At 42.8% G+C, this 22,311-nt stretch overlaps 1 protein-coding gene across 1 annotated transcript in view; it reads right to left on the bottom strand.

Annotated features, from left to right (window-relative positions):
• Positions 1–8,960: 8,960 nt before the first annotated feature.
• The window catches only part of GRAMD4 (GRAM domain containing 4), a 55,525-nt gene continuing 42,174 nt past the window's right edge, over positions 8,961–22,311 (bottom strand). Inside the window, exons 13-18 of the mRNA XM_009636072.2 lie at positions 20,945–21,099; positions 16,979–17,126; positions 16,415–16,508; positions 15,275–15,359; positions 13,572–13,640; positions 8,961–12,573 (exon numbers count right to left, since the gene is read on the bottom strand). Of these exons, the coding sequence (XP_009634367.1) occupies positions 12,472–12,573; positions 13,572–13,640; positions 15,275–15,359; positions 16,415–16,508; positions 16,979–17,126; positions 20,945–21,099 (653 nt within the window). The 3' untranslated portion in view covers positions 8,961–12,471. The remainder of the gene's footprint in view (positions 12,574–13,571; positions 13,641–15,274; positions 15,360–16,414; positions 16,509–16,978; positions 17,127–20,944; positions 21,100–22,311) is intronic.

The raw sequence follows: 22,311 nt of genomic DNA, 5'->3' as shown, positions 1-22,311 counted from the left end.
CCCTGCACGCTGCCCCCCGCTGCAGCCGAGGGGCCAGCGCTGGCGGCAAGGGTGCCTCCTGCTCACTGAAAGCACCTACAGCGAGACAGACTGCAACGTAGCGCTTCCTAAAGAGTGCCTCAAACCCAACGTCTGGTAAAAAGCACAAGAAGGAACACATGGAACTGTTGGAGCGGGTCCAGAGGAGGGCTACTAAAATGATCCAAGGGCTGGAGCACCTCTCCTAGGAGGACAGGTTGAGAGAGTTGGGGTTGTCCAGCCTGGAGGAGAGAAGGCTGCGGGCAGACCTGATTGCGGCCTTTCAGTACCTCAAGGGGGCCTATAGGACAGATGGGGACAATCTTTTTAGTAGGGCCAGCTGTGACAGGACAAGGGGTAACAGTTTTAAACTGAAGCAGGGTAGGTTTAGACTGGATATAAGGAACGACATTTTTTACGATGGGGGTGGTGAAGCACTGGAACAGGTTGCCCAGAGAAGCTGTGGATGCCCCATCCTTGGAAGGGTTCAAGGCCAGGTTGGACGGGGCTCTGAGCAAGCTGACCTAGTGCAAGGTGTCCCTGCCTGTGGCAGGGGGGTTGGAACAAGGTGATCCTTAATGTCCCTTCCAACGCAATCCATCCTGTGATTCCATGGTTATGGCTGTTCTCATTACCTGGGCACAAGGCACAGTGCCAGCAGCGCAGTCCTTCCCACACAGAGCTGGCTGATTAAAACATAAATGTACAGGGTGGAAACAAGGATAACGGCCTAAAAAAGAACTCAGTTTTGCTAAGAGAAAAGTTCAGGTTTTGACTGAAGCCTTTCCAGCTGTAGCCACAGGAGAGGAGAGCAGGACCCCTCCACCTCTGCCCACCCACTGGTGGCTTGGGGACAGCACTGGCCCAACACCACTTGCCAGGGGTGCAAAGCCCGGGTGTTCCTGTCACTTGGCCAAGCTGGGACAAGCTCAACCACGAGGGGCTGATGACTTTCCTGGCCAAGAGGAGAACGAAGCAGAAACTTGTGCCCAGTGGGGAGCTGCAGAGGGACGGCACCTCGCTCCAACTGCATTTTGTGCTGGGGGACGTGAGCTGCTCCCTCCCACCTCCCCGTACAGCTGCGTAGGAGCCTGGGGTCAGTGCAAGCACCTCCAAGTGGTTGCTAAAGCTGGCAGAGCAGGACAAGCTGGTCTTGGAGGGGTCATCAAGCCTGCGGGCACTGTGGGTGTCCTCTGGGCTGAAAAGCTTCAGCCAGCTCTGTCCCTTCAGACAAGCCCACCAAAGGAGCTTTAAAGCACCTACATTTGGGTTTTAATCCCTTTTGGAGATCCAGACTTCCCAGAAATTAGAAATTTGAGTGAATTTGTCACCACTGCACCCTCCTGTCAGTGTCCTGTTGCACAGTGTGTGGCATCTCACGCCAGGTGCTCAGGTCTTCTCTCATCGGCTGATCCGTCTCTCAGCAATCTAATGCCACTGCCGAAATGACACTGCTGAAAGCAGGGGAAACATGTCTCTCATCAGGGCTTTTGTGACAGCAATGAAAAAATTCTAATTCCTGAAAACAAGAACTAAGGCTTAGAAGTAACCGAAAACTTGCACCTGTATTTTGGTTTTATATTCTCCAGCAAAAATGTTAGCAGCAAGGAGGATTAGAATGTGGTGTTATAAAGACTCAGCCATAGAATAACATAAATATCTCATGAAGGAACTGGTGTGATGCATTTTCATATGGACCTCACAGGTCAGGCTCCCCGAGCTGTCACAGAAGCCTCTCAGCGTCAGCCCCGGGCAGTGCCAAGGGCCAAGCCACAGCCACACGGTCCCTGCCCCAGCCTGCTGCTGCTGCTGCTGAGCTCCACGACTCAGACAGACGATGCTTTCGAAAAGCAAGGGAGCAAAACCAGAAAGACAGAGGTAAACACAGCAAATGTTGAAAGCGCTGGCACTGCTGCAAGGACGCAGATCTGGGTGTGCTTGACGGTGAGACTGTATTTTCTTTGCAGACTCTAGGTACAAGAGCGTAACAGGAGCAGGACGTACCCCATCTGAGAATGCGAGTTACTTCTATCTAGGTTTTAAAAGCCTCAAGTGTTAGAAACTGTGTGTGCCTGAGAAAAATGCTCATGCAAGCACCTGCCAACAGGGGTCTGGAGAGCTCGAGCTTTCCCCCGGCAGCTGCCGCTGCTGGTACAACCAGCGTCACCTCTGCCTGCAGCTTACAGGTCAAGGATGAGGGGTTTTGCAAAGATTCAGGATGCCAGCACCACCAGCAACTCCTTTTTCATGCAGGCTCACAATCCAGTCCTGTATCTACCTGCATATTATACCAACCCACGTCTGATCCTCTGAAGCTGGGTTGAGTATAGGTCTGCCCAAGCTGCACCTTAAAGGGAAGATGAGCACTGGACATAGGGGACAGCCAGGGAGGGTGTTGTCCTTCCTTGAAGGGGCCGCAAAAAATACAACAAAACCACTTCTTCCAGTTATTCTTCCCACTCCTTTTTGCTGAAGGAGGCACCACAGCTTCTTTCTAGCAAAAATTCATCCCAGACCCAACCCTCTAAAGGCCAGACTTCCCAGCAGATTGAACCAAAAAGGGATTAACCAGCTAAAGCAGGCGGGAGCACTCCCAGCCTTGCAGTCTCACAGATTCCGGGCGATGCCAGAGGAGTCTGCCAGCAATGGGAGCACCTGAGCGCTGCCCCCAGCTCCTGAGCCACGCCGTGCAGGAGCAGGGGGCAGCTGGGGGCAGCTGCGGGAACAGAAATGGGGAGAGCTGCAGGAGCACGATGGCTGGGCAGGGCTAAAAGGCCTGGAGAAAGGCGGCCACCTTCCTGCGAACTCACCTGCTGTGCTGCCCTCGTTTCAGCTGGGATAGAGTTGATTTTCTCCATAGTAGCTGGCACAGTGCTGTGTTTTGGATTTAGTACTAGAAGAATGTTGTTAACATCCTGATGTTTTACTTATTGCTGAGAAGAGCTTACACCAGTCAAGGACTTCTCAGCTCTACCGGGTGCACAAGGAGCTGGGAGGGAACACAGCCGGGACAGCTGACCCCAACTGACCAAAGGGGGATCCCAGACCATACGATGTCCTGCTCAGTGTATAAAGCTGGGGGAAGAGGGAGGACGGGGGGTGATGGCATTTGTCTTCCCAAGTCACCGTTACGTGGGGTGGATCCCTGCTTTCCTGGAGATGGCTGAACCCCTGCCTGCCCATGGGAAGTAGTGAGTGAATTCCTTGCTTTGCTTTGCTTGCATGCGAGGCTTTTGCTTTCCCTATTAAACTGTCTTTATCTCAGCCCATGAGTTTTCTCACTTTTACCCTTCAGATCCTCTCCCCCATCCCACTGCGGGGCAGTGAGCGAGCGGCTGCGTGGGGCTGAGTCGCTGGCCAGGGCTAAACCCCGAGGTGTGCGCAGGAAGGTGGGGTTCCTGGCCCGTTGGTCAGTGCACACAGCTACATGCCCAGAGGCACAGATGCAGAAAGGAAAAAGTAAAACTGGAGAGTAACACGAGTTAAAAAAACCCGACAAACAAATCCTTTTTTATTTCAGTGTAACAACATCACAGATCCTTACTTGTGATTTTTAGGAGGAGAATGCACTGCCCTGCAGATGACAAGTCTTCTGCTCCTCCTGCATGGGTGCTCCGAGACAGCTGCCCCCTCCTGCCCCAGCTTCCATGAGGGACCAGCCCGACTCGTGCTGCTGGCAGAGCCACAGCCCCTGAGCCAACGTGCTCAAAGGGAAAGCCCATGGCCGTGGTTCCTGGCTCCCCTGCAACCGTCCCTGCTCTGATGGTGATGACCTAAAAAGCTAGAAAAGCAGCTACCACCCCCTCCCTCCTCACCTTCTTTTTGCCAACTCTGGATGAAGTTTTGAGAGGAGGAGCAGGGGAAAAGTCAGCGCTTGAAGGAATGGGTTTTAGCAGATTAACACAGCATACTGACTCTAAACATTTGCACAGTCAGGTTTTGTGCAGAGTTAACTTGCACACGCAGACGTTAGCTCAGTTTCTTTGCATTATTATTTAATTTTATAAGCACAGGATCAGCCTTTAAGGTTTACTCAATTTATATTCAAAAGTTACCTCCAAAATCTGATGGGCATTGCAAAACTGAAAAGGGGAACATAGAGGCAATTACATAGATCAGCTCTGTTAGGGTCACCCAAACCGTCCCTGGGGCTGCAGATCCACGGGCAGCTGAGCCAGCCCGTAACAGCTTGCAGTGGTGGAAAGGGAGAGGCACACTGCTCTTATTGCTCTCGGGTCCTCTGCTGGGCTTCTGCCGCTTTAGGAAGGTCTGGTGAGCCCTGGTGCTGGCATAAGCTAGGTGGCAGGAGGCAAGGAGCTCCAGTTTGGTGTGACACCATAGTCACCTTAAAATGTTTGCTGAAGCACAGGCCAGAGGCTGGGGGCTTCAGGAAGATGTTTCCCCAGCTGGACCTGGAGCCTGGCACTCCTGTAGAAGCCGGCATTAAAGGGCTTCTGCCATTTACAAGTTAGGAGAAAGCCATATGGGGCGCAGTAAGGCTTCTCTAAGCAATCCACATTGTCAGGAACATAAACAATAAACTTACTCAAATATTAGGAAAAAACCTCAGGCATGAGTTAGTAGAGCAGGATGTCCAGGGTTTTTGCTGAGGCCATATGTGATTTTTGTGTGTGTTTAATTTTCCCCCAAAGTCACCAAATGCAGCTGATATTCACCACAGTGACCTCGCATGAAGACCATGGTGGTCACTTTTGAAAATGGCTGTTAGGGCAATACAACAAACCCACATTCTTCACATAAACATTCTTTATACACTTCCTGGTATACTTAAAAGCAGAATCTCAACATATTTACACGTCTTTGAAGACAGCATCTCCTCTCCTTTTCCAAAAGCCCTTCTGAACTCTGCTCAGCCACAGATGGTGGGGGGAGCACCCACAGCCACCACAAGTCCAGTTTTGGACTCAAAGCTGCCTGTCCCCAGCATCCCATCTGTCCTCCCTTCCGGCACACACCGTTTCAGCCCTGCTTCGTCCAGACCAAGTCCAGGGCTTATCTTCCCTCTGCTGTGCTTTGCTTTCCTTGGAAAGTGCCCAGAGCCACTCATAGAATCGTGTAGGTTGCAAAAGACCTTTAAGATCATCAAGTCCAACCATTAACCCAGAGGATTTGAGCACAGACACAGATGCCACCACTCCACGAGCTATGCAGTCAGGGCTGCTTATTTTGGGAAATTGTAGGGGTCAACACACCATGCGAAACAGCATGAAGCTCCATCTAGGAGCAGGAAGATGGTTTTGTGAGGCATCTTCCCTGCCACGTGAGCACTGTGTGTAATGATGATGCCCTGTGTAGCTTTGGAAACTTTCCTAGAGCATGTCCACTAATCAACACCATTCAGATGTTTCCTGCAAGCATCCAAAACACAGGGCATTGCAAGAAAAACCCCTCTGAATACAGGAAAGCCTTGCATTAATATACTAACGCCCACCCCCTGAGAGTAAAGAAAGGTAAATGCTACCATTATATATATATATACAAATGTATAATCTATATAAATGTACAATATATAGAAATGTCCAATGGAGGTTGCTGTTAGCTCACTCCAGGACCCACCCCCACATTTTTCCAAATAGCATCTAGAAGATTTGATCTTTTTCCCCTGGCCTTTTTTTGCAAAGACCTTCTTTTGGTCTGAAATACTTCTCATACAGATCCCATTTCTGCAAATTTATAGATTTGCATAGTATTTTTAAGGATTATTTGGTTTGGAAACAGCTTATGTGACTCTCATTCCTGTTGCATGGCTGGCTAACATTTGTGAGTGGCTAATGACATTTCTGGTCGGAGGAGAGGATTATTCAAAAAGCAAAACCAACACTGAATAGAGTAGTTTGGTTTACATACTTGATACTGGAAGCTGTCCTTCCCAAATACTTATCAGACCTAAAAAAACTACGGAGAGGATTTTCAGAAGTTCTCACTGATGTAGCTGTGAGAGGGCAAAACCTCAAGCCCTGTGCTGAAGAGACTGGCACAGATGCCTGAGCAAACCCTAGCTTAGGTTCAAACAGTTCTTGTCAAATACCATTTTGCAGCAGGCAGCTACTTCTACATTTATTCCCCTGCAGACACAGGTTTTGCTCATCACAGGCTTGCACCAGTAAAACTGGCTTTGTCAAGAAGAGATTGCCCGCTTTGAAGAGCTTGCTCAACAGTGCTAAGAAGCGTCCTCTCCCATCAGCTGTGCAGGTCATCAGGAGCAAAGACTCAAGACATCAGCGTGAGAAAATGGAAGCAATGGAGGAATCCAAGCCAGCAGGGGTAGTAATTTAGCGCCGATTTACACAAAATGGAAGATGTAAGATCTGGAGGCAGCTTTAGTGAACTTGTGATATGTTCATCAGGACACGGTCACTCAATATTTCTAAATAAAGAGGACTGAAAGTATGAGGGTATTTTTGTCAGAGGAAGAAAACTGGAACAGCGCTGAAGCATAAATAAGAGGAAACAGCGAAGTTCTCAGTTAAAAAACTGAGTAGTCACACAGATGGCAAACCAGAAATTTGGGCAGTTTAGGAATGAAAAAAAGAGCAACTTCTCTTCGGACATAATTCAGCTTGAACTTTCAGCTAGACTAGAAGGTAAAAGCCAGCCACAAATTACTAAATGAAGTAGGGATGAAGAGAAATTTCTCATCTAGTCGTGCAAGTGCTAGTAGGATTTTATCCATTTGCACTGAGATCATTCAGAGATGGAGAGGATAAAGGGATGCAGTAGGCTAGATGGGCCGAGCAGTTTCAGAGGCAAGTTGGTATGTGCATGTAAGGAGAAGCAAGAAAGAAGCATAAAGGAAAAAGAGAATTAAGGGAGGGTGAAGCATAAGGCCGCGGGTATAGAATAACCAAAGTTAGTAGTTGACAGAAAAACACAGTGAAAAAGGAAGGCTGAAGGAAGTCATTCTCCACATAGAACTATTTTCCAGGAAAACTGTCAAGGATGGAGCTTCAATAGAAGACACAAAAGCAGAGATTTTGCCTAATTCACAGCTCAAATAAGCTGTGAAGCTCACAAGGTACAGGGAAAAGCCGGGTATTTAAACACAGGAGGGGGTATTTATCTTCCCCTCATCTTCCCTGTCTCCCAACCAAATCCAACCTGGCCAAACACAGCATCAGTGCAGGCTAAGTATAGTGCCAAAGACATGTTCTCAGCAAGGACGTCCCTGAGGTGCTGCATTAAGCTCACTTAACTTCTAGAGCACCCACAGCCCAGTGAGGACACTGGTGCTGCAAGGAACCGTTCCCTTCTCTGTGTTGGAGAAGCCAGGGCACCGCACAGGAACCCCTCGCATCTTTAGTTCCTTTTTCTCATGATGTAGGAAAAATACTTGGAAGGTCTGAGAGGAGCCAGTACTTTGTGAGTGAAACATCTAGCTTATCCTAAAACTGGTTTAGACAGAGGAATTTAGTGAATCCAGTGATTCAGTAGAGGAACTCAGAGATGAAGATTACTTAAAAGTAACAGCACAGAAAACCCCTCAGCTTCTCCAAGCTGCATGATGTAACTGTCCTTTACCATAAGTCCTGGTACTGCATGAAGCCGTGCTTTTATCTGCTCGTCCGCACGGAGGCAGCGTGGGCCGGACGCCCTGCGGAGCACCGCCGGCACGGCTGCTTTCCTTGCGCAGGCGCCAAGGTTGCACGGAGAGCAGCTAAACGGCTCGTGCAATTCAATCCTACTATTTCCACAGGCTGCTGAAGCGAGCTTGAGAAAGCAAGCGCTGTTTTCAGGAAAACTGTCCCCTCCTTCCCAAGTGCCAGACAGTTCAGGGCCAAAAGGCGACTTCCAGGCTCCACACTCTCCTTCCACCAGGCTTCAGGCACGCAGGCGTGAATCCAATCTCTGCAAGTACTGCTGCAGGTGCAACTCGGCTTGTACAAATATTTAATGAAAAGTGCATTAAAGTAGTACCGGTGTGAAGTATTCTCAGAACATGTTTCAGCCTAAAAGCACCACTGCGTGGCCAGACGGGTCACCGGCACAATGAGAAAACTAAATACTGAAATGAATAGAGCAGCGCGCAGTCAGGACTGGAGGATCTGTCACAGACTGATCTCTTCCAGCTGAGCAAAAGACAGAAAGGAGCATTGTAGAGGCAAACAAATAGGCCTGGGTTAGATGACCAGGCAGCTCGCTCCTGGTGTCACATTCCTCCCTGCAGGCGAAGCCTTGCGTGCCCAGCGCGAGCCAGTGCTGGGCCGCGAGCCTCCCCGGCAGGTACGAGTTCGTACTCCTAGGAACAGTCTCGTGCCACCTCCTGCAGCGGCAGCATCTGAGAAATCACTGGTCGCTTTTTCATCCTTTAAAATTAACTGAACGATTACAAAGCAACAGATGCACTTACAGGCAAAGATCTAACCAAAAATACACATATGCTCTCCGATACACTAACAGGATTATTTAAAACAAAAGCATGTTCCTTGGGCTTCAAAAGCAGTGAGAAACAAAACCCACCCGCCTCCCCCCCACTGATGGACTGGAGGTGGCTATGCATCTGCCAAAAAGCACTAACTCACCGCGCTTCAGGAAATCCAGCATAGTTTTGTTTTTAAGTTATTAAGTTATTAAAGTTTGTAAGAAGTGTTAGCACAAAGCATTTTTAGGTTTATTTAAATAAAATTATAATTTATACAAGACTTTTTAAACAAACAAGATTTTCTTAAAAAATGTACAGGGCAAATCATTTCATTATTTCAATTCTTCATACAGTATAAGTCTTTTGTCAAACAAAAGTTACACTGATAATGAATTATTTACAACTTCAAAATATAGACTCAAACTTCAGACATAAAAATTTTAACATCCATTATATTTCAGTGATTAGTAGAAATTAAACATCTGCCAAAATGTACAGAGTTCAATAAAAACTACCATTGTTTTAAATACAAGTTTAAGTAGCCAAAAAAAAGTACATCCTTTCATCTCTTCACGATTGGGTAAAATCTCTTTTCTCTTTGTCTGCAGGAACAAGGGTAGGGTTTTGCTGCTGGCGTCCTGTGTGATGTTGCTACTAATAAATAGATAGCTTGTTTCATTCAATCTTGCCTCACAAAAGCTACAGTGCACAGAAAGGCATGATTTCATATCTCAGCTTTTTTTTTTTTCCTTTTGAATTCAAACGGTCACCGATAAAGAATTAAAGCAGTCAGTTTTCATCTCCCTTTTTTTCCTCTTTAAAAGGGATTCAAACTAACCGATGCACTTCGAAAGAAGTTAAATCCAATTACACGTGAATGATCCAGCAATGAACCACAGGCATCAAACCAGAATTGCAAATATAAACAGCAACAGACAGACAGAATGACAAGAACATCACTTTCTGCTATCAGAAAGTCACACTTTACATTAAGTGGTACGACCCGGGCTGTTACTGAAGTACAGCGGGCTACACTGCAAAACTACATAGGAAGATTGGAATTTAAGGTGAACTTCAGTGTAATTATACAAGTCAAGTACGTATTTACTCACTGTCCATCCCCTCCTGCCCTCCAAACCCGTGAGGGTGCAGCAGGAGGGAAAGCACAGGGGTACCTGTGAGCAAACACACCGAGGTTACCTTCACGTGTCTCTGATGTTGCATACGCCCCAGGAGCGGTTACGTAGCACGAATCCGGACGACCCAATGTAAAGTGAACTTTGCAAAATATGTACACAGATGTTTGTCAGTTATATTACAACTCTATTTTTTAAAAAAAAACATCCAGTCTGTTTTCTACATATTAGAATGAAGCAATGTTGCATTGCAGTTTGCAGTAGGCTTACTGCTTTAAGAATTGCTAAGTTTTACGTTCACACTGTTAAAGTGCGGATTAATTTCAAATGTCAACACATTAGATCTTAAAAGAAGTTTCTAATTTCTTTGACCAGAAAAAAACCCCAAAACTTTAAGAGCATATAGTACGCATGAGACATTTCAGTCTGGGAAAAGGATAGCGATTTCTTTTCTCCCTCTCCAAAGCCTAGGTATGGTTATTTGTCCTGGCACCCTCAGCACAGGACCTATAGCTCCTCCAGGAACCAGAATCTAGGACAACCTCATACACCAGGGTTGACCAGCGAAGGGTGGGAGGGGGAGGAGATAAGAAGTGCAAGTCAACTGGTTTCCTACTGAAACTGCTGTTATGACCAGAGTGAAGGTATAAATTACACTTGAAAAAAATGATACAAAAATAAGAAAAAGAGCATGGTCTCTGTAAAAAATATAGTTTTCTGTTTCTTCAAAAAAAAGGATAACCTTAAACACACCCAAGGGATTTCTTAAGACAGAATGAATGAATCTGATTAAGATTTATATAACATTAAGCGATTTTAATGCCTATTAGCCACACTTACTATTCAAGAAAGCTTCTAGAAAGGAAAGCCAAATGATAATATACTGCAATTACAAAAAGTGATTGATTTTAAAGTAGGTTTGATGAGAAAAATTAAAAAGGCTTTTTTCCCTAAACATAAAACCTGAATGTGCAAAGTGAAGAAACCATAAACTGTCAAGCTACATCCATATTACATGGTGGCAAAATGAATTTCCCACCAGCTTCACTTATATTTTAAGTTTTCAGGCCCTGAGTTACACCATACCTAAGGAGGTGTCAGAAATGCACCCCTTGTTCAGGTCACGTAAGGACATGTTGAGCGCTACTCTGAAGGGAGAACTCAAAAATAGCATTTTAACCATTACGGTGGATTCTCCCCCATTCTTTTTCACATTTCCACCCAGGGCACAGAGTTTTACCCCATCAATGTTTCACTTTACAATACCCAAATCATAGTATTCAACAGTATTTCTTGCTATCAAGTTAATATTAAGTTCTTTGTGTCATACCTCTTCATGGCCAGACTGAAATAAGGTTTGTACAGTTTCACTGCCACCTTCTTCATTACTGCTGCATTTGCTGAGAGACTTTAATTAAAAGCTGTGCTGAGTTAAACACCCTTTGGTGTTTGTCTCCCCTCTCCCTCCTTCATTTTACCCCTTTCCTATAAAGAAAGAAAATACTTGTTTAAAAAAAAAGAAAAAAAAAAAGATCCATGAAATTAAGTCCCATTTTTACATAAGAATTTGCATCTCTGTTGCTTTTTTTTGCGGGGGACACTCATATAATGTCTGGAGACATCCATACTACTCAAATCAAAAGACATAGCAAAGGAAAAGACATACTGGAAGGCTTGGCATAGCTCCTACTGTGCTTTCATGCAAATGCAAATAAAATTCTAAACCTCTCAGATGGGTGCTATTATATAGAGTACAAAAGTTTTCTAATATTAAAGACAAAGGTCAATATGTGCTTTGCTGCTAGAAAGGCCTGAGAGAGTTTAGAGAAGGAGCACAGCCTTCCTGTTTTACCTGGCAGTTGGGTTTAATTCTTACTAAAATTTAATTTTGCAAGGGGAAAGACAGCAACATGCCAATGCCCCTTAAATTATACTTTGGAAAGGAACTAGTGCTTTCAGCTGCTATATTATAGTGTTATTTTATTACCAGGTAACCCAAGAGAAAAGCCAAATTGAAAAAAAAAAGTGATGTCTCAGTTTAATTATTCCCACCTGCCCCAACACAAAAAGTCTGCAAGTCTTTAATGCATTAACATACAAACACCTTGTACATACAACATGTACAATAGTTGAGCCCTTCTATGACAAGTATCTACAGAAATACAAATATACGATGCCTAACATTTTAGGAACAACATTTTGGTGCCCTCTTTTATAAAAAGTATCTGCCTGCCTTCCTTCCTCTTACTTTGTTAATTAGGAAAGGAAGATATAGTTACAAACTTTCTCCTCCAATTCACTGTACAAGCAATTTAAACACCTACGCAGGAAAAATTGAACCTAACCAAACGGGTAAAATATCCTTCTGCAATGCAAGACTTGCAAGAAGGATTTATTTTAAGTGCAGTTATAAATACGGAAATACTAAGATGCTAATACTTCCTTGGTGTTGCTATCAGTTTTAATAAAGAACCCAATTAGAAACTCTGAGCTGCAGAAAGAGACTTCAGGCTGCTGCAGTCATCATTCTCACATCTCGGGGAAAAACAACTAAGATAAAGGGACAAATGTATCCCCAGCTCTATCAGTGGAGTTAAAGGGATCAATCTGTTTCACTTTGTTATTTAGTCAGTCCTCCAAGTATCTTCCCAGCTTTTAATGTCAGTAAATAAACATTAAAAGTGCTTAATGTGCAAGGCTAATAGTGATGATAGCACTTTCACTGTTTTGTTTCATTTTGTTTTTTGTTTTTTTTTTTACAAAAACCTTAAAAACAAACATGAAGGCATATATAAAATACACTTGATTTATGTAACAGATAGAATATAAACCACCAGACAAGAAAAATTATTGCAAAATAGATGAGGATGTTCTTTTTTTTTTCACTACCAAGTTGTAAAATAAGAAAGTTTCCTTTAGATCTTCTCAGATAAGATACTAGCTCTCACTGCTTGACGATGCAGAGGTTATTTTCACATACTGGTTGAAAATCGTCTCAAAAGCTTCATCTCTGTGTACCATGGCACCAAACACCAAAGGCTAAATGATAGAAAAAAAGATCATGTCAGTCCAGAAAAATCTTCCTCTAGGTATATTTTTGGCCAAATCAATACGAACAGGAGATGAACTGTACTCAAAGTGCATTAATAAAGTCATAAAAATCCTTTTCTCTACTAAATCCTTGGATATAAGGCAGAGTTTCTAAGACTTTTTTTCACTTCTCCATCTTCTTCTTAAAACACCATGGCATAAAATGCATCTGCACGGAGCATTAGCAATAGAGAACACTTCAACTCTCTCTCCTCTCCACCCGCTCAGTGCATGATGTTTTGCTGATTGACCTCTGCCTCCATTAAAGGTTTCTAAAAATCTTTATCAGTGCCTCTTCATTTTGGCTCATAGAATATTTATTTAGGTAGATGAACATTTTCAACCTTGTAATGAAGAAGGACTTCTCAATATCAACCAACGAGCAGAAAGCCTGGTACAACAGTCATATGACTCGGAGAGAAGTTATTTATAGGTGCTTCGTTTAAAATAAGGTTCAGTCATATGTTACGAAAAGCTTCAGTCGCCCAAAGGGTATTTGAGGCTTAGAGAAGCTTAAAACTTTAGCACCGTAAGACTGAAACAGGAAAACTGCATCTGAGGGTCAGGCCCTTCCGCCCCACAGCCTCCTCACCCATGGATACTCTCAAGCCATGAGCTTTTTGTTCCAGACTGCACAGCAGAGCAGCCCCCATGCTCCTGATGAAGGATGCTGAGGGAATGGTCAATGGAGGTAATGAAATAATGGAGCAAAGCTTTCTTAAGTGTTATAGTAAAACAGTCCAGATGCAGTAGAAGAAGCTAAATGTTTAAATCATTAAAATTCTGAAGCCAAATATACCAAATAATAGACAAGTGAATAAAAAACAAAAAGCCAAACACTGGCATAAAGGGGGAAAAAAAAGCCTTTATGCTGGTGCTAGCCAGAGAAGGAAGACAAAAAGGGCACGAAGTCATGCAGAGTACCACAGATACTGCTAACTACTTACTTTTTGTGTAGATGGTGTTGATACAGCAATACCCATCCCTGATCCTGGGAGAACAGAGAGCACTTTATACTAAAAAAAAAAACAAACAACAAAGACACCTTACGTACTGAACAATTGCAAAAGGTGCTGACAAGGTCACACAGCTCGCCTCTGGTGTGCCCTCCCAGACACAACTAACAGACTGCTGGGACAAACGAGGCCAGATGCTGTTCTCTGACCCCAGAGTCAATGGGCTCAGCATCACTCGTACAGCCAGAGGCTGCCTCTCCTCTTCCTCCCACGCACCGCGGCACCCAGCCTGCCTCCTGGCACCAGCCCTGGCCCCAAACTGAGCACCCCGGTACCGCCACGGCAGCCGGGTGCTGGCCCAGCCATGATGCCAGGGACCACACCAGCAGCTGGATGGCACGGGCAGGTAGCACACCCCGGCCTTGCGCGTGTACGTACCTACGTGAGAGCATGCCTCTGAGTATCGCCTAGAGGTTTCCCTATAAGTCACATTCACCCACTGTTTAAAGGAGCAGCAAGCAGACCAGAAAGAGCTTCTTTTTCAAAATTAAATAGACAAACAGGGTATGTACAGGTTGTTTCTCTCTCTCTTTTTTTTTTTTTTAAAGAAAATTCATAATGCTAAGGAATACAGTTGGCTGAACTGGGGAATATCCCCCCAAGGGGGGAATATACCCCGAATCTGGCCCATGTTTCTCACCCCCCAAATAAAACCAGGCACAGGGCATTTTTATGCTTGGCTGCATGATCCCTGTCTCACCTTCACTGAAAAAACTACACAGATGCAAAAGGACCTTTATGGCAGTAAAGACCTACTAAACAACGAGCCAGCATTACTGCAAGTATGGTGTTTAAAATCCATCAATGTGAATTATTCATTTCAATGGGAATGTTCAAGTTAAGCACAAGTTGTCTGTTTTATAGACATGTGATATAAATAGAAGGAATTAATATGAAAATCTGGAGGTACTTAAGCAGTGGACACTGGGCTGAGGTGTTTCTTTGTGCAGCATGATTTCATCTGTGGCACTCGCGGCCACAGGATGTAGGAGAAAGCAGGGGTGTCTGCATTTAAGGATAGGACAAGTTCAGAGAGGGTAACAAAAAGTCACATTAAATGCCATACAGAGTGATGCAAGGCACCAATAAAGCCATTGGTGACTGCAGGTTGATACATCTCAGCCAGAGGAAGGATCACATTGTACTTGCCATCCACTTCTTGCCTCTGTTAGTGATGGGATCCCAACTAGACGAAACTCCAGCTCGATCCAGTCTGGCTATTCTAATGATTTACTTTTCTCCACTGACAATAATCCCCCTTCCCTCTGATGGTACATCTACAATATCAACACCCCAACTGAAGTTACTCCTACACAATACCTGCTAACAACAGATCTTCTTAAAGCCTACACAGCTCTAGTCAATGCAGGAGTTAAGAAACAACATAACTTTAAAATAATTCAGAAGCGTAAGGATTCAGTAAATTACTTCGTTTTTATGCTCATAGTGAGGTTGCCTGTGGTGAAACCAAATGGATAAGCAAACTGTTCTGGAAATATTCTTAATCAAAGAATTACATTTTACTTACAGAAATTACCAGTGGCATGCTTTTTCAAAAAAGCAGAAAAGCAAAACATGACTAGCTGAACATAAAACCAGCTTTCTCCTCTATTTGCAGCACAGAACAGACATACCTTCTGAATATCTGTTATATCCGTTAGCTTTATAACCTTATTTCTTTTAGATGAGCCGGATTTGGAGCTTTCAAAGCACAAGTAACTGAAGACAAGGAAAGAAAATGCTCATTTTGATACAGTATTCTAAACAAAGCTCTCAATATCCCTCCTGAAGTTTGAAATCTCACACGTTAAAATCAGCTTTAAAAAAAAAAAAAAAAGGCACACAATATGGAATTCAGTTACAGCTACTAGTTTAGAGCAAACATTCATAAATTCTAGCAACATGATAACATGTCTGAAAGCCCAGAACATACAGCATGCACACACACAAAAATCTTGTATTTATATTACTGCACTGAATGGTTAAACCTGACAAGCACAAGGAAACATGTATATCCTTAAACAGTTGAAATACCCAATCTCAAAAGGCTTATAAATCTTTTACCATCCTAAAAGAAGATTAATGGAAAACACTGCATTAGTTTCATGTTATTGTGATGCAGATAAAAGCTCAGTTTCCTAAATGCTGGCAAGCGGACTCCATCACTAGGTGACACTGCATACAGATGAGCTTTACTTCCATTCGCTACACTCCAAAGGAATTTCAGTGCAAGAACAGTAGTGACGATAGTTATTCAGCCCTGGGAGGCTGGGGGGATAAGTAAGGATTAAAAAAAAAAATAAAAATCAAGTACTAATTTTGAAACCAAGGCTTGACTTCCTATTCTCTTTTTGCTGCACGTTGTTTCAAGGAAGCTATACATTCAATTTGCTTTAAAAAAAGAAAATAAGAGTATTTGCCAAATAACCATTTATCACAGCTCTCAAAATACACTTAAATTTTAGGTTCCTTTTTTAGTGTATATGTATAGACAGTATGTTATCCACATCAAGAACTGCAGCTACTAACAACTGACTAGATGGAGCTACCCTCCATTCCTATGCAAGCCATTCCAAGGCAAAATCACATTTGTTAAACATTAACACACCCCAGACTCAGCTCTCCTTCTCCTACAGTGCTTTCCTGAGGTTTTAAAGCACCACGAAAAGGCATTTTTGTTTCAAAACATTGTTGAAGGATTACTTTTAAATGCAGTTTTTTTTAATGTCTGTTGCATTTCCCTCCTAAGAAATGTGTGGAGTGCAATGACTCACTTTTCTGTGACATAAAGAACTCCATTCCTGATGTAGTCTGTAGGCATCTTCCTATCTCTGTTAATCAAGCAACAGCGCCAGCCATTCTCACACACTGAAAAAGTTGTAACAAGAAATCTTACTTTAGGAAAAAGAGACAGGCATTACCCCAACAGTTTCCTTACTAAACAGCACAAAACACTGAAAATTAAACTTTAGATACCTAAAACTAGAAGTGTTTATGTAGAAAAAAAACTAAGGTGGTTTTAGACATCATAACATGTTTTAACACCAGCTTAAAAAAAACCAAAAACCCAAACAAATCAAAACCCACCCACACAATTATTCCCTTTACTTGACTACTCCATTTGCATTGCCACAAAAGGCACGCCAGGCTGTACATTCTTTCAAAGAACTGTAAGGATGTGAAATGAAAGAGACCATCTCCATTCATCCTAATTTAAAGCAAGTCTTTTAAATCAAAAGCTTATACCAGTACATTGCACAGAAAGGGAATTCAACTCTAAACTATCCTTGGCTTCTTAAAAAATACTCTCCTAATATAGCCTTCCTGTTGCATAATACCTGCCAAAGGACGCTCGTTTTCCGACAGGTTAAAAACTTCATGGAAATTCCCCCTCTTGGTGGTATGAAAACGACTTGTGTCTTCATCTTTGCTTATTCCTGTTGGGGCGCTTGAGCCCACATAACTTCTGGATGCTGCTGTTTGAAGCTGCAGAAAAATAAACATGATTCCAATATTTGAACAGCAGCATTTAAGCTGTGCCCTTAAAAATATCTTGGCTAATTATTCTTCCTAAAAGCAACTCTCTAACGCAACAATTTTCATTAACTACTTCGCTGGAGTTAACTTTGGACTACTGCACTACACTATTGCTATAGCACAAAGCTCTAACGTGCTATCTGAAGATGACCCTTCAAAGTGCTGCCCTTTGATGGACGCCCTTTGCAAGGGGTGAAAGCACATAGTGCTACACGTACCTATCTTAAAATACCATTTTTCTACAGCAAAGGGTATATCTGATTAGATACAGCTCAGTCACTGCACACAACTCCAATTATTATACTAGTGGGACTAATAGCAGTTAATAGGTTATCAATACTTGGCTTGTCTTCTAGAGACAGACCAAGCTCAAAATATTATCACACAAAATAAGTTTAGAAAGAAAAAAGAGCAAACAAAGGAAAAGCCACACAAAACTGCATTGGCTCATTAGGAACACATACTCTGACATTGAAAGGAAGTTTTCCACGCTACGATCCGTACCTTTTCATGCCCTGACAGCTAGCAGGAAAAGAAACAAACAACACAAATGTGACAGTGACAAAAGAAAAAAAGTGAAGTCTATTTAACAGTATAATACATAGAATAAAACATGAACTGAGTGAAGCTGCAAGCTCTTGCTCACAAACCAAGAGACTACACACAATGAATGCAATTAAAAACAGAAGAGTTATCAGTGGTTAGAGCACACCAGTTCAATTTATTCAGGTTGTGTTAGAGCCATTGATCTTTCCTTTGCTTTGAAGATGTACTGAGTTTTGACAGTGTTGGCATGTGAAATAAAATCAGAATGGTTGTCAGCATCCTTAGCGGGGGAAAAAAGGTGGCATGGAGTTCTCAAAACCAAAGTACTTGTGTAAAATCTACTTTTAAACAGAGCTCCTGAACCACTGGAGACTGCCCTAGCGAACAAGCCTTGCTTCTGGAAGGACGGCAGGCAGTTTCTTTTGGAAAGCTTGCTTGCATTGCTATTTCATCTTGGTGGGGGGCACCACACGATTCCGAAGGCTGGCTTTTGTCACCGAAGCATTAACAGCTCCGTTCTTAGTCCTACCGTAGACATGCAGTTAAACAACTGGCAAACTGACAACATGCAAGCTCAGGACTAAGCCCTTCTTCTGTAAAGGCCCGATGCTGTTGGAGGCCAACCAGCCTCTGCTGCTTTTTTTTTTTTTTTGCACATAAGCTCGCAGCACTTGACACTTTGCAGGATTTAGCACTGACAAAAGAAATCCCAAGCAAATGAAAAAATGCGCACTGCAATCGCTGACTAGTAACCAGACTGACAAAACAGGCATGAGAGAGGGTATTTACCATCCAGCTTTTAGGGTAACTGTAATACAACGATGCCTCGGGGAAAAAGAATAAAGAAAGTTGACACAGAAAGCAAACGGTTGACGATAACCGTACTCTTGCTTCAGTTACTGGCCCTCTGCTGTGCCCTTAGCAATGATCGATCCCCTGGAACCAAGGAAAATAATAGCTTCTCCAGCAATTTGTGTGCAAGTAAAGATCAAATGAATTTTTTGGAAGCCTTTCTTGGACAAGTTATGTGGCTCCATATGCATGTAATCAGGTGAAGCTCCATGGCCCAAAACATACAAAAGGTCAGAGCAAGAGGTCTAATGCTTTTTTCACCGGAATAAGGATTATTCCTGCCCTCTGCTACACTCCTTCCTACCTACCTGCTATATAAAGGGATTTAAAAGAAGGTGTTTAAACTTCAGTACAACATCCCATCCAGTGGCTGAAGATGCGAGAAAGTTCTGCCCTTACTTCTCATCCTTCCTGAAACAGGTAATTGTTTCCCCTGCCCTTAAAAGAAGCAGCTAATTTATCCGTAACCACCCAGGCTTGAGACAACCTATGGTCAATAACTAAAAGCAAAGCATTGCATCCGATTTTGATAAGCTTTAAATCTAACTAGAAGTGATTGGATTTGTAATGCTGGAAGAGTCCTGACTGTCTAAAAAAAACCACCACCAACCTGAAGGTAGGAATACCTGGAAGTATTCCTTTTCACTTGATCTGTCATCAGCTTTTGACATACAACCTTTACCCATCAGATACTGTTGTCAGGACTGTTCTCCAAGGACATGGGGTCAGAGTGGTGGTATAGGCAATGAATATTGCATTGTGTCTAGGTTTACGGTGTCTTGTACGCTGTTTAGTGATAAGAAGCCAAAGCAAATGCACATATGCTGACACTACACGCATTTGGGCTCTGCCTTGTCTATGAAAAAAAATTAAAAACCTATTTTGTTTTTACCTTTTGGTACAAAAATCTATTTTTATGCTACGACGTTCCCAGAAATCTCTCAAGGGGTGAGAGAGTTTGTCTAAAATTATTGAGACCAAGTTAATATTTTCACAGATATTTGGAAGCAGATAATGCAGTCCTGCACATCCTTTCCAGGGAGACAAGCCAAGCCCATCAAGTCAGACAGAGTAGAACTAAAACCCTGGTCTAGTTGTCAAAACTTAACCCATAAAGAAAAGCCAGAAGGGATAATTATTCTCTAAGTTTATGGATTGAAGTTCAGCAATTCAGAGCCTTTCACCTCTAAGACAGGTTAGAAAGGCCCAGCAAGAAGCTGCCACAACCACCACAGTATGTGAATGATATGTAAGCTTGAGAGGCACAGAAACTTTTAAGCCCATCTTCTGTGAGCAAGAGAAATACAGACAGCTCTGTCCAAGTGCCCATTCACCTCTCTCATCCCTTGGGAAATAGGAACAAAAGACTCATTTTCCATCGGAGACTGTCTTTTTCTTCTACTTCCCTCTGAATACTCAGATTATGCTGCAGTTACCATTTTACCATCTCCCCCAGGGTTCACGTGTTTATCCTTTTTGCTCTCCAGTTGCGTACCTGGTGCTGCACGTTTTAGTCAGGGGGCTTATGACAGTACTCAGATACTCCAGGAATACAATTAGATATTGTGGTAAGAGGCATAAGAAAATGCTGAAATGGGATCAGACTGAAGCTTTATTACAACTGTGTTTTTTTTAACTAATAAACATTGGCAAATTCAGGATATGGAAAAGCATGATTTGCTTTTCAGTTATCATGTCAGGCCCCAAAACAATTTGCAAAGATGCACAAAACACAACATTTAAAGATTTAACTACGAGATTTTAACAAAAGAAAAATTGACTGTTGGAGTACTAACATGGTGAAAAAGTCATTTATCACCACTATGCTAAAAGGCCATCTAATACAGATAACCATAAGACATAATGCCTAAACCTGTAAACTACTTTATGACCCCTGTTAACGCTTATCCCATTAGTAAGCTGTATATTATACTCAAGCCTTTTTTTTTTCTAGCTGCTCTTCAATCTACACAAGCAGCTGAATTTCCACTAAAAAAGAATGTCTGAGAACAGAGAAAGAGAATACAAAAAGACTAAATTTTGACAATAAAAATCACACAGAATGCATGTTACAGAAACTGATATGAAAACAGATGGTGTTATTTTTGTGTGTTTAGCTTCATACGATTTGCAGGATACACATATGTTTATATACATATTTTGATAATAGATCCATACAAGAAACAGAATCCCTAATAAAAACTGTGGATCTTGAAAATAATTAAAAAAAAAAGAACTAACATTGACTGTTAGGATTTAATTAACCTTCCCTTTAATGTGCTCTAGTCACTGGGGAAACGGGGAAGGGAGAAAGGGATCTGATGTTCAGATGTTGGGAACGGAGGGACAAAAAGATTTATTAGCCTTACCCGTCTCGACACTGTAGCATTAGACCTTTCTTTGAGCTGAGGATCTGTCGGGAGACTTGTCCAGATGATATAAGGAGTATCATACTTAGCTCTTAGTCTGGGGCACCGTTTGAAGATAAAATCAATAAGGAAAAACTTGATTCCAGCATAGAGTCCTGAAAAAAAAGGTCACTTTAGTATGCATGTTGAAGGGGCATTAAGAAATTCACTATTCTGATCACGTTTTAACAAGTTCATGAATGAAACCAAATTCTGTAGGTATCTTCAGTCATAGTGCTAAACTATTCTCTTAGTTTTAGTATTTTGATTCTTCTTCCAAAGGCAGGAAATAATTTTTCTTTTCCTCCCCTGCCCAGATTCCTTCCTCCCCACCCTCAGTTCTTTTAAGCCACTTACATAGTTTCTTATTATGCAGAAGTAGGCTAAAATAATTCAAAGATATATTATTACCAGAACCATTACCTGAAACCATTATATACTCACAAAACAGAAAACACACCAGAGCATTAAACTGTGCAGCTCCTTGCAAGAATTTAAACAGCAACAGAGGGCTCTCATGTACTATGTTAAACTCTATCTTCTGGCCCAGTATGTCCTCTTATCTTATACAAGGGATTTCCTTGCATTCTGCCAGATGAAAAAGGGCTTGGAATACTCCCTCCAAACTTTACTGAATGCAATTCAGATCTCTTTCTATGAGTCGGAGTAAAAAGATAATTCCTCACACATCTAATTCAATTGCAACGTCAAGCAAACCTACATTTATGGTCAAGCTAACACAGTTTAAAGTTCAGTGCCAGTAAAAGTAATACTCATTTGATCATATCATTACTTTAATGAAAAAAAAAAACAAAAAAAACCCCCAAAAAAGAGAACTCCTGGTTCATGGGACATGGCTTCAGATCACAGAATCTCAGAATGGCAAGGGTTGGAAGGGACCTTAGGAGATCATCTAGTCCAACCCCCCTGCTAAAGCAGGTTCACCTAGAGCAGGTTGCACAGGACATCATCCAGGCGGGCTTTGAATATCTGCAGAGAAGACTCCACCCCCCCCCTGGGCAGCCTGTTCCAGTGCTCAGTCACTCTCAAAGTAAAGAAGTTCTTCCTCATATTCAACTGAAACCTCTTATGCTTCAGTTTGTACCCATCGCCCCTTGTCCTGTTGCTGAGCACCACTGCAAAGAGTCTGGCTCCATCCTCATAACATCCACCCTTAAGATATTTGTATGTCCTGATAAGATCCCCTCTCAGTCTTCTCTTCTTCAGTCTAAACAAGCCCAGCTCCCTCAGCCTTTCCTCATAGGGGAGATGATCCAGTTCCCTCATCATCTTTGTTGCTCTCCTCTGGACTCTCTCTAGGAGTTCCT

This window comes from Egretta garzetta, unplaced genomic scaffold (genome assembly GCF_000687185.1).
Source record: "Egretta garzetta isolate BGI_Z169 unplaced genomic scaffold, ASM68718v1 scaffold33, whole genome shotgun sequence".
Lineage (NCBI taxonomy): Eukaryota > Metazoa > Chordata > Aves > Pelecaniformes > Ardeidae > Egretta > Egretta garzetta.
Note: the sequence above shows the minus strand (reverse complement) of the source record. Positions and strands in the feature narration are given on the sequence as shown.